Source organism: Anser anser (assembly GCF_964211835.1).
Source record: "Anser anser genome assembly, chromosome: 5".
Lineage (NCBI taxonomy): Eukaryota > Metazoa > Chordata > Aves > Anseriformes > Anatidae > Anser > Anser anser.
This window is the reverse complement of record NC_139725.1, coordinates 48677637-48690434: the sequence shown is the minus strand read 5'-3', so window position 1 is coordinate 48690434 and position 12798 is coordinate 48677637. Positions and strand designations below refer to the sequence as shown.

The window sequence follows — 12798 nt, the reverse complement described above, 5'->3', positions numbered from 1 at the left end:
AAACCTATAACATTTTAATCTGAAACTAATGCAGAAGCTGAAAAATGTCAATTAAAATGAGTAAGAACAGCACTAAACTGGAAGAGCCACATTGCCAACAGCAAGAGGAAAGCTGACTTATGATCACAAAAAGCCAAGAAAATAAATTCATACATTTCTGAGTAACCACATAAGGATATCATTGAGACCTCTACTTTGCACAAGTTTGTCTACTTGAACTGTTGTCTCAGATTCCATTCGTACCATCTGCTCCCTCTGTGCAGGATTGTATTGGGTTTACATGGCAACATTTTGGTAGCGGGGAGCTGCAGGTGCGGCCTCTGTGAGAAAAGTCCACAAGTTACCCCGTGTTAGATAAGGGCCAGTTCCAGCCATCTCCAAAGGGACCTGCCACAAATTTTATTCTGTACAACGAAGATCAGACTGCAACAACTACCTTGAAACATAATCTTTAAAGTCAAGAAGATATCCAGCAGCATTTCCCTGAAATCATTTTGTATGCAAACAACTTACATGACTTCATTGCAATTAATAGGAGACTTGTAAAATATGTTAGCTAGAGCTAAAAGAAGCCAAGACTTGCACATTACTATCCTTCCCATTGCTGTAATCTAGTAGTAACATGGACAGAATGAACACTGCATTACTCTCCGTCTTCCTTTATTAGAGCAAGGGATACCATCACCCAACTTCAAGATTCCACACTCTACACAAGGTAGGCAGGGAGAAAGAGCTGCAAGAGCAGGAAGGGCATGGGTAATAGCCCACCATTACACTGGATTAGATGAAACATGGAACAGCCCTAAGAACATAAAGGTTGTTCGATCTGTGAAATACACACTGGCTTTTTCCTAATCTCGCTAGCTGATGGAGGTCGTTTTGTTCAAGATAGATTCACTGTAGCTTTCAGAAGGCACTGAGCTACTGATCCGCTGAATAAACCTGAAAAAATATATGAGCGAAATAGATGTTTATTTCGTATAAAAGCTGCCTATTTAAAATACCCCTTATCAAAAGTAGTGCCTTACCAATGACGAAAAACAAGTTTATGCCATTAAGGTCTTAACAATGAAACAAGTATTATTCAGCATATTAGAAATACTTCCTAATTATTGCATCTAATGATTGTATTTAGGGAAAGAATTTTACCTCAAACACGGAGTATCCAGTATCAGGCTCCTGAAAAGAAAAGAAGAAAAACTGAAGAATGGAGACCGTAAGTAACGAAAAGTAAAAAACGAACACCCAAAGAATTATGAAATTAAATCAAAATACTTTGTGACCTCCTTATCTTGCAGAAACATTTTCTGACACTTATATCCAAATTTCCATTTTATTGCATTATCTCAATTTACAGACATTTCTGAGTTCAGCAATATTTTATCGAACAAAAGCAGATTTGCAGTAAGTACTTTTTTCAGATACTGTTTGCTTTTTTGCTGCTGTGGGATCATGTTGGCCAAAACTTAGATTAACATTACAGAATTACTAAACTGAAAGATGGTCTATTTTCATTTAAAAAAAAAAAAGGAAAATGGAAGCAAATTTATCAACAGTTAACTAGATGATTAAGCCATGCGCTTTAGAATCCCTGCACAATAAAATCCCTTGTTAGTTGCTGGCAGTGCTGACAACGATATCACTCAAGTACATAAAGGAAATTTTCTTCACATGACAAAACCTTTTTTTTTTTTGTACGTTTATGATGGAAGTGATGTATTTATTGCATATCAGACAGCAATGCTTTATGTAGAGAAAACTTCAAATGAATGGCCTGTTGCACCATCCAATGAACTAAAGAAAACACCAGCCTAACGAAGTTTACCTCAAACAGCTGGAATTTCCATACACTTGAAAACTTGAGGAGAAATTGAGTAAATAATAACAACAGGAAACATGGTTCTATCATCATTTATTGTGCAATTACCATATTTATATAGTATTTATATGTTTCTTCGGTGCTTCTGCTGTTCAATTGCAGGGACCCCAGCATATTACTTAGCTGTAGGGGGAAATACAGGGCAGGTGGGAGACAGACATTACTTTCTCTACATCACCATGAATCTTCTGTAGAGTCTGATGATTTCTTTTCTGGTCCTAGAGACATTGGCAAATTTCTTACATATCTGGCCTTGTTTAAATCTACCACAGTTAAGCCAGCTATGTTCGATTCAATATAGAATCACAGGATAATTCAGAGCAGAAAGACACTTCAGGAGCTCTTTAGTCCAAAGCCCTGCTCAAAGCAATCTCTGCTGTGAGGTCACGTGAGGTTGCTTAAAGCTTTGTCCTGCCAGGTCTTGAAACCCTCCAAGGATGGAGATTGCACAGTGCCTCTGTGCAACCTGTTCCACTGCCTGGATATCCTTACAGAGAAACGTTTTTCCTTATATCAAGTCAAAACCTCTTTCATTTCAGTTGACGTCTGTGGTCTCTCACTCGGTGTACCACCGCCGCAAAGAGCCTAGCTCTGTCTTCGCACCCTCAGAGTTGTACTAGAAGGCTGTTATCAGGTCACATCAATGTCTTCTCCAAGGTTTCACAGATTCACAGATTCACAGATTTCTCTAGGTTGGAAGAGACCTCAAGATCATCGAGTCCAACCTCCGACCTAACACTAAGTACTCCACTAAACCATATCGCTAAGCTCTACATCTAAACGTCTTTTAAAGACCTCCAGGGATGGTGACTCCACCACCTCCCTGGGCAGCCCGTTCCAATGCTTAATAACCCTTTCGGTAAAGAAGTACTTCCTAACATCCAACCTAAAACTCCCCTGTCGCAACTTTAGCCCATTCCCCCTCGTCCTGTCACTAGGCACGTGGGAGAATAGACCAACCCCCACCTCTCTACAGCCTCCTTTCAGGTAACTGTAGAGAGCGATGAGGTCGCCCCTGAGCCTCCTCTTCTCCAGGCTGAACAAGCCCAGCTCCCTCAGCCGCTCCTCGTAAGACTTGTTCTCCAGACCCCTCACAAGCTTGGTCGCCCTTCTCTGGACTCGCTCGAGCACGTCCATGTCCTTCCTGTAGCGAGGGGCCCAAAACTGAACACAGTACTCGAGGTGCGGCCTCACCAGAGCCGAGTACAGGGGCACAATCACTTCCCTCGACCTGCTGGCCACACTGCTTCTTATATAGGCCAGGATGCCGTTGGCCTTCTTGGCCACCTGAGCACACTGCTGGCTCATATTCAGCCGACTATCAACCAATACTCCCAGGTCCTTCTCGGCCAGGCAGCTTTCCAGCCACTCATCTCCCAGCCTGTAGCTCTGCTTGGGGTTGTTGCAGCCCAGGTGCAGGACCCGGCACTTGGCCTTGTTGAACTTCATGCAGTTGACCTCAGCCCATCGCTCCAGCCTATCCAGATCCTCCTGCAGAGCCTTCCTGCCCTCGAGCAGATCGACACACGCACTTAGCTTGGTGTCATCTGCAAACTTACTGAGGGTGCACTGGACGCCCTCATCCAGATCATCAATAAAGATATTAAAGAGGACCGGCCCCAGTACCGAGCCCTGGGGGACTCCACTAGTGACCGGCCTCCAACCAGATTTGACTCCATTCACCACAACTCTCTGGGCCCGGCCATCCAGCCAGTTTCTAACCCAGCGAAGCGTACGCCAGTCCAAGCCCCGAGCAGCCAGTTTCTTGAGGAGAATGTTGTGGGGAACGGTGTCAAAAGCCTTACTGAGGTCAAGGTAGACCACGTCCACAGCCTTTCCCTCATCCACCAAGCGCGTCACTTGGTCATAGAAGGAGATCAGGTTCGTCAAGCAGGACCTGCCTTTCATAAACCCATGCTGACTGGGCCTGATCGCTTGCTTGCCCTGCAAGTGCCGCGTGATGACCCTCAAGATAATCTGCTCCATGAGCTTCCCCGGCACTGAGGTCAAACTGACAGGCCTATAGTTCCCCGGGTCTGCCCTGCGGCCCTTCTTATAGATGGGCGTCACATTGGCTAGCCGCCAGTCAACCGGGACCTCCCCCGATAGCCAGGACTGCCGATAAATGATGGAAAGCGGCTCGGCCAGCTCCTCCGCCAGTTCTCTCAGTACCCTTGGGTGAATCCCATCCAGCCCCATCGACTTGCGCACATCCAAGCTCCGTAGCAGGTCGCCAACCATTTCCTCATGGATAGCGAAGGCCACATCCTGCTCCCCATCCCCTTCCACCAGCTCAGGGCACTGGGTGTCCAGAGAACAACCGGTATTGCCGCTAAAGACTGAGGCAAAGGCGGCATTAAGCACCTCAGCCTTTTCCTCATCCTTAGTAACTAGGTTTCCCCTCGCATCCAGTAAAGGATGGAGATTCCCCTTAGTCCTCCGTTTCGCGTTGATATATTTGTAAAAGGATTTTTTGTTGTCTTTAACGGCAGTAGCCAGGTTGAGCTCCAGATGAGCTTTGGCCTTTCTAATTTTCTCCCTGCACAGCCTCGCTACATCCTTGTAGTCCTCCTCAGTGGCCCGCCCTTTTTTCCAAAGATTATAATCCCTCTTTTTTCTGCTAAGCTCCAGCCGCAACTCTCTGTTGAGCCAGGCCGGTCTTCTTCCACGCCGGCTCATCTTTGGGCACGTGGGGACGGACCGCTCCTGTGCCATCACGATTTCCTTCTTGAGGAGCGCCCAGCCTTCCTGGACTCCTCTGCCCTTCAGAACCGCCTCCCAAGGGACTCGGCCAACCAGCGTCCTGAGCAGCTCAAAGTCAGCCCTCCGGAAGTCCAAGACAGCAAGGTGAACAACTCCAGTTCCCTCGGCCTCTCCTTGCTCCATCCCCTGACCACCTCAGTGGTCCTCTGCTCCAATTTGGCAGCATCTCTTAAGGGGGAGCTCAAACCTGGATGTATTCTAGATGTCAACTAGTAAATGTCAACTACAGAGGTCAAATCACTCAGTCTACTGGTTATGTTCCTCTTAAATACTGCCCAGCATGCTGTTAGCCTCCTTTGCAAGCAGGGCACGCCGCAGGTTCATGCTTCACAAAGAGAATGGCAAGGGCAGGCTCTTTCCTTTCCTGCATAGTATGAGACATGGTATACATATCCCCGTTTGAGATTCCCATTTTTACTCAGTAAATTCCAGGACAGCAGGTACCTGGAACACTAGTGATATCTCCATCTTCCTTCTGTAGCACCCAGGAACTCCTATGCGCTTTTAAGCATCATATTTGGAATCATAAAGTTGTTCATCAGTGCTGAGTGCATAAAAGAGCTTATGAATTGAGTACCTGGAACTAAACTTTAATGGAGGGATTAATCTCAGCTATCTGCGATATACCTGTGCTTGAGCAAGGCACTTAAATCACCTTTACATTTTAATCATGTCTTATTGAAAGAACACGGAGTTCATTTAATACGTCACTTTATTTATAGTGTTCGTGTTCTACAAAACAAGCTCATCTAACTAAGCAATAAAGAAAAGGACATTGCGATATTTGGGCTTGTATTTTACCCACCCCAATGTGTCCGAGTGTTACAGCACATATGGTGTACTAGAAAATGGGTTAAGAGCAGTAGGTGATCTTCCATACCATATGTGCTACAGCAACTAATGAGGGCAAGGTTAGGAATACCACGTCAACACTAACTCAGAAATGCCTTGATGTTACAGCTGTGTATCTTACTTCAGGCACTGTTCATTAATTTAAAAAATAAATAAATAAATGAAAATGAACCAATTTTGCCTATGTAGGAGCATTCATACTGCTAAAAATATTCAGAAAGGGACACCCCTCATCACTTAGAAAAACATAAAGCTGACCAACTATACTTACTAAAAACACTGTAATGTCTTAATTGTAGGTGTTAATATTTGGTGTACATCCTAACATAGTTTCTTAGTTTTTGACAAGAACTAACCTAAGATCTTAAATAACCCTCAAGCAGGGGACAGAACCCTCTCATTAAAAACAAGATAGGAAAAACAGAAACTAAAATTAAAATGTGTTTTAACATAGGTGGATCCAGTAGCTGCTACTTGTGCAAGTAATCCACTGGAACTAGATTCAGAGTAAAGATTTCTTTGAGAGGATTAACAAACAGCATTGCCCAGTAAGCTTGTACCTCAAAACAAAAGGTCAAATTTATTCTTCATTTACACATATAAATCTCCTTTGAAATTAATAAGATTGTAAAAGCAACAAAGGAAGGATTTAACCCAGATCTCTAAATCCACTGAGGGCATTTTAAAATTAAAGTTAATGTGTAGAGTCGGTTAATTTTAAGAACAAAAATATTTAGAAAAACTAAGTCTTCTGATGCTTACAGCCTTGAAAACAGAATGAAACAAGATTACATACCCTATGTTCTAAAAAAGCTTCACTTTACAATTTATTTCAGTTGAGTATGATTTAATACATGCAGAATATTAAAATCAGTATATACAAAAAGGCTCTTCAAGAGGAGCAGAAATGCAAAAGACATTACCCAGGAACAGTGACATTACTGTATGTATCAATTTTTATGCATAAACTTAGTAATTACAGACTTTTGAACCAATAACTGATTTCAGTTAAAGATGCTTTTTCACATCAAGTTCCATGTATGTGAACATATACATGATACTTTTATTATGACCTTACAAAAAACAGTATGCAAGTAATAGTAGTTGAAAGTACACCCTGGGAGAAAAAAGGACAAATGAACAAGAGCAAATTCTCACAGCAGACAGTTAATCAAGTTAAAGGCAGGACATCCACTTTATGTCCATTAATTTTATTAGGCTATTTATTTATTTTTTGTTAAACTACAGCAGGCCTCGTACATTGGTGCTGGTTTACTGCCTTGAATCTGACATATGGAACACAAAGAAGAGTAATCAGATTAGGTAACTAATCAGGATGATCAACAGAGACAGCCATGGATTGTATTTCCTCTGGGTCATTCTATTACTATAAACATAGAAGACAACGCCTGCTTGGTTACAATAGGGAATAATTGAATTGAACATCAGTGCTCTGAGTGTTTGTATGCCCAAATGCTGGTCATAGAACATGCAGTTTTACCAATCTTCAGATAAGATTATTATCACAGAAGTAAACTTCATCAATAAACATAATATTCCTATTTTAAAATGAAGAAATGCACAAAATATTTTATATAAAAATATTTGTTTTCCACAGAATAGAACTCAGCAGGAGTTAATTATCATTCTGTCACAATGTTAACCACACTTTATTCAAGAACTCTTTAGGAATACATAACTGATTTTTAAATGTTTTGATTTCACCGATGTGTTTTATAAGCATGCAAGTTTATAATTGATTTGATATTGCTGCATAAGAAAATTCCTGATTTTAGCCCAGTTGGCTAAAAGGTCACCACCATACCTCTAAAAGCTTCTGATGCCTACCACATCTGATGACCAAGTTCAAAGAGAGTTCTACACCAATTAAGATAGCTTGTAAACGTACATAAATGTAAATACTAGATCATCAGTATACTTATTTTTCAGGTCTTCAAATCATCTTTCTCTTACTGTGTTCTACAGAAGACACATTTGGAATACTAAGCTATATTTCTTAATTTACCACTCTCTGTACACATATCAGGATGTACTAGCCAAGAAAATTTGTTTCATTTACAAGTGCAACTGGCAAACATACCTACTTCCTAGAGTACTGTAAAAAGCTGACTTCAACTGCTTGTAGCTTTGTGACAGTGTTGCTGTTGCAGCAGAGCAGAAGTGGTGATACCGTTCAGCAGACCAGCTGACACGGCTGGGAAAAACAGGCTGTCAGACATACAGTCTTCTCTTTCAGGCATGACAACACTCAGATTATGTTCTGTTATTCTCTTCTTTTACTTATTATATCATGTCTTACAAGGGAGAAGGCTAGATGCCTGAGAATGAAAAAGTTCTGGTCTGTAACAGTCCCAATTTAACTCAACCATTCCTGGGCGGGCATCTCTTTAAAGGATACCATCTCCTATGGCTTGGTTTGTACCATCTCCTCTAATGCTGTCCAAAGAAATGAATCCCTGCGCAGTGAGGGAAGCTACTGCTCTAAGATCCTTCTGTCAACTGGTTGCAGAGGTTGGGAGGCACATGCTTAGTGAAATATAGGACAACAGGATGAGAACAGATGGCACTGTGATTACAGCAGTTGAGTACTGCCTTGTGGTACACAGCAGCTCACTTAATCCAAACTTTCCGTGAGTGTTGTCATTTGTCTGTTTGCTTTCCTGGTGTCCAGCATGATATATCATGGGCCTGATTTGCAGAAATGCTCCCATTAAGGAAGACAGGATTTCACCATCAAATGTTTTAGAACTGCTATGTGCTTTTTAAGCATAATAAAATGGGTATTTCAGGTTAGGCACTGAAAATGATATACACACCTAGTTTTAGATCTTTCTCCAGGTTATACTAAAATAATAATTTAGTTCACATGAGCAGACAACAGCACCATTTTCCTGGTAGGCAGTTATAGGGGACAGAAATAAAGTTTGATCAAAATGTATAGCAACTACCAATTTCATTAACTCCACTTTCAAAAGTAAAACAGACTTGAGGAATCAAGAGTCAATCTGCTTGAGTATGGTCCTGGATTCTTAATTAACTTAAAAAAAAAAAAAAAGAGCAATCTTAGATCATTTTTATAGTATTCACAACCACAGCAACAAAACTAATAGGCTACCTTTAGAATAAAGGATAACATAAATTGGTTCTCTTGCCTTGAGTATTCTAACATGTGCCACTCACTTGAGTTCTTATTGCCTCAATGTTAGAGTTTAGTATTGTTCAAAGATTTATAAAAGTAACAATTCTATTAAATGCAAAGTAAACACACTGCAGTACGTGAACATGATCCGTTTTTTCATTATGTTGTATTAAGTAGGTTCAAAATAGCTTGTAAGGTTTCAACTACATATAAAATACATTTGTGAGGCATATTACTATTTCCTTTTCTCTAGGCCTGAAGTACCTGAAAGCAACAGGCATTAGAAAGTAAGGAGCTGTAAGTGCAACAACACAGCTAGGGAAAAGCCCTGCCAGGCTTTAAGTATGAGAAGCTGAATAACAAAATACAGGCGTACATGGACAGATAACCAATAGATATTAAGATTTTGTGTTGGTTACAATAAAATTCTACATCTAAAACATCATGAGAACAATCGACTGAAATAGAGAAATTCCATTCTATGTTAACTCTGCCATGAATGTTAAAGCTATGTTTTAACTTAATTAGAAAATGTTTCACTTAAATAGATTTCAGGAGCAAGATTTTGTATGCTGAGTTGACATGTCTGATTCAAGTTGCACTCTTGAAAATGACGTAGCCAATATTCCAGTTTTTCCAAGATAGGTGATGCATTTTAAAGCATTTTTTTAATCGTTAACTCCTGTTTAAGCAGAGCTCTTAATAAGGATTCCTCATGAAAATTACATAAAGCAACAGCAAAACAAACTATATTTCAAGTTTACCTCTACAGAAAGCAAAAGCCATTTCCTTCTAAACTTTCAGTTAGGTTTGAAATACACTGCTGAAATGCACACACTGAGTTTTAAAGTTTTTGGCATGCACAGAAGTAACGCTCAACCCCATTTAGTGTTCAGGACCAACCTTCTTGCAATATCATCTTTAGTAAGAGTTTTTCTGCTCGTGGCTCTTTGTTGGTGCCTTAGAGTATAAACCATAAACAAAAGCACTTTTTAATATCTATCCTAAACCAATGTAAACACTTATTGTGATTTACGTTTACACAATCATGTGACTCTACAGCTTTCTTCAAAGATTTATTTCCCCAGTGATAAAAAGAATTGCCTTCAAGATTCTTAAAAACTGTGCCTATAAAATGCTTTGGGAGACATAATTTACTATAAAGTAATTGTGATGAAGACAGTCAATTTGATTACTGCTTTTCAAATCTAGCAGTAATAACTTTGCCATACATAGAAACATTAATTCAGACATAATGTTCCCAAATCCTTGCTTTTTACAGAACAGTGAAAAAATATGTAGGTATAAAACAGATGTCCAGTGTTTCCAACTTTGCAACTGAGGAGAGTTAACAGAGAGGGCTGTTCTGCGGTAGTGCTGGGAGCCAGGCTGAGGTAAAAGGGCTGTCACTGTGAAACCCAAACATCTATGTAAAATCAACAGCAACATCCGCAAACAGAACTGATTTGGGCCTCGGCTTTTCCTCCTTCGCCAGCTCAAAGTGTTCAGGGAGGGCGAGGAGCGTTGGCACCCCGCTGCTGTCAGGGCTGCGCTCCCCTCACCTGGCGGGCCGGGGCGGGGAAGGGGCAGGGGCAGGGCGGCTCGGTGCCGCCCCGGCCAGGCCCCCGGCCCGCTAATGGGGGCTCGCAGCGGGTCTCTCCAGCAGCACCCGCAGGCACAGAGAGGGGCACTGCCGAGGGAACCCCCATCCCGGCCCGGCCCCTCGGCCCCCGGCCTGGCCTCCCCTCCCGGCCCGGCCCCGCTACCTGCTCGCCGGGCGCCGCCTCCAGCAGCCGCGAGCAGAGCTCGGCACACTGCCGGAATTTCCTCCGCCTGAAGCAGCTCCAGGCCCGCAGCAGCGGCTCCATGTCGGGCCCCATCCCGCCGCTCGGCCGGGCCGGGGCGGAGCAGGAGGGGGAGCCGAGCTGCGGCTACGAAAATGGCAGGCTCCGCCTCGGCCCGCCGGGCCTGCGCGCCGCCAAGGCGACCTGCGGCGGGGTTCTCTCAGCCCCTGTGTCCCCCTCTCGGGGGTACCCCAAAAACTGGGGGGTAATCTAGTCTCTGTAGGTGGCCACAGCTGAAGTTAAGCCTGCGGGTTTCCAGGAATGCGGCTTTAGCCTTGGGTTCAGTCGTTGACCTATTTTTACTGTGTATTATTTTGTGGTGTTCCAGTGCCCGAGCACAAAGCTCCTCACAGGCCGCTGGAGAAGCCGCCGAAGTTGAGTCAGTACTGAAGAAGCTCACTGTGTAAATCAGTAAAACTCCTATGAACTTAACCTGGGCTTAAGGCTAATTTTTACTGAAGCCAGAGGTAAATTTCATACTGCCTTCAAAGAAAGAAGGAATAGGCTTGTTATTGATGACTGAAAGCGGAGTTAAATCTGTTGTGCTGAGATCAGCAGACTTCAAATAAACTCAGTATTCTAAATTGTGTCCTACTGTTTGCTGCTATAGTTTCCAAAATGTAAACTAGTAAGATCCATTTGGAATTGGAATATATGCCTAAACAAGAAGAATACAGTTCCTTAATCCTCATTTGAGTAAAATGTCCTATAGAGCTATGGGAGTCTTGCCTGAAAAGAGCACAGACTGCTGTGAATAAGTCTTGCAGACTCCATTGGTTCCTTTACTTCATTAGTTTTTGCAAAGGTAAAATAAGGCAGATCTTTAGAAGAGAAAAAAGCTGGAATACAACTCGTACTTTGTATTGTAAGATTCTGATTGCAACCATCAGCCCAAGGAAGAAAAAATCTCTAGGGATGCTTGGAGAAACAATTAAAAAAAATGAACTTTTGACATTAAAATCTCTGATGGACAAAAACTAATATGATAGCTAAAATCATGTCATTGGTCATTTAACACATCGTTCTGATTTTAATCCTTATCTCACCTAAACTATCAGTTTGTCCAAGATTTAAGCTGCTTGAAATGGATATTTAGGCTAGTAGGATCAATGTGAGGTGGAAAGATGCAGAAATAGAAGTGCCAGTCCAGCACTATTGTTTGTTCTAACATGGGAACGAATGACTTGAACTGAAGTAGCAGCTAAGGACAGCTGGCTTTTGGTTGTCCGATGGAAAGTGCACTGGGAAACAGTGTTCTGAGTGCAGTCTTTTTGGGACGCATGACATTCCCAGTGAAAAGTGGAAAGGAAGCAGCACAACAGTGTCTGTCCCTTCTCTATTTTTAAGTTGTTGTGGGAGACAGTATGTGCTGCATTCCCAGTAAAATATGTAGGAGACTTGCACAAGGACTCTCATGCTATACCTCGGGTCAGTCAGGGGGGTGAGCAGTATTTCTTCTTCTTGTCAGACCATCTGCTGTGGTACTGCTATGCAGTTATAGTACTGTGGCTGAGTGACTATTGGGGCCTAAGGATCCAATTTTGCTATAAATTCTTTTAAGGTGGCAAATCCTTCAGCATATATTTTATGGTTAGACATAGCGTGATGTGCTGTTCAGAGAGATTGTGAATATTGGCCAGAGACAACATAAAATAAATGTTGTCCTCCATAAAGCTTAGAGAATATCAGCTCTAAGCTGTGGCACTGTTTTATTCTTGAAAACAAAAGGAGCTATCTTTACACTTGAGGGAGAACTTGAGTGGCTTTACTCATTGGGCTGGCTCCAGTGCTGGAATATCTGACTGTGGAAAAAGGATGTCCTGATCCTGGAGAAACATTGCAAAGAAGACTCAATCCAATATTGACAGACTTCTGCATGAGCAGAGCACTTAGGCAAACTTACTCATTATTCAACTTGTCCTACATTTCAGGTAAGGCCAGTTCCCTGTGCAGTCTCTATTTGGGTGTCCGGTACCCAGTCCTACCCCCGCTGCAGGCATAAAAAAGCATTCTGTCTGTCACAACCTGCTGATGCTACTAGCTGAGGCCAAATGTCCCAACATGCTGTCCCAACACTAGTCCTTTGTGCATACATCTTTCTGTGCATGAAGTGAGCCACTGGTGACTTCAAAGTTAGTAATTTAAGCTGTATATGCTAGATCTGAAAAGAATTCAACTAATGGGGCAGCAAGTAGGTGCCCCTGTGTCCCCTGTATGTAGCCATGCTATGCTGGCCTACAAATAAGATTACCCTGCCATCAGATTGTATTCTTCCTTGGGCTGACAGAAGCCTGGAGAGT

At 42.4% G+C, this 12798-nt stretch overlaps 1 protein-coding gene across 4 annotated transcripts in view; it reads right to left on the bottom strand.

The window, feature by feature from the left end:
- The window catches only part of TTC8 (tetratricopeptide repeat domain 8), a 44913-nt gene extending 34312 nt beyond the window's left edge, over positions 1-10601 (bottom strand). Inside the window, exons 1-2 of one of the 4 annotated variants that reach the window (XM_083836505.1) lie at positions 10421-10601; positions 1150-1179 (exon numbers count right to left, since the gene is read on the bottom strand). In XM_083836505.1, coding sequence (XP_083692631.1) covers positions 1150-1179; positions 10421-10534 — 144 coding nt within the window. In that variant the 5' untranslated portion in view covers positions 10535-10601. The remainder of the gene's footprint in view (positions 1-1149; positions 1180-10420) is intronic. The other 3 variants (XM_083836504.1, XM_083836507.1, XM_083836506.1) reach the window with 3 other exon arrangements.
- Between the last annotated feature and the right edge of the window lie 2197 nt (positions 10602-12798).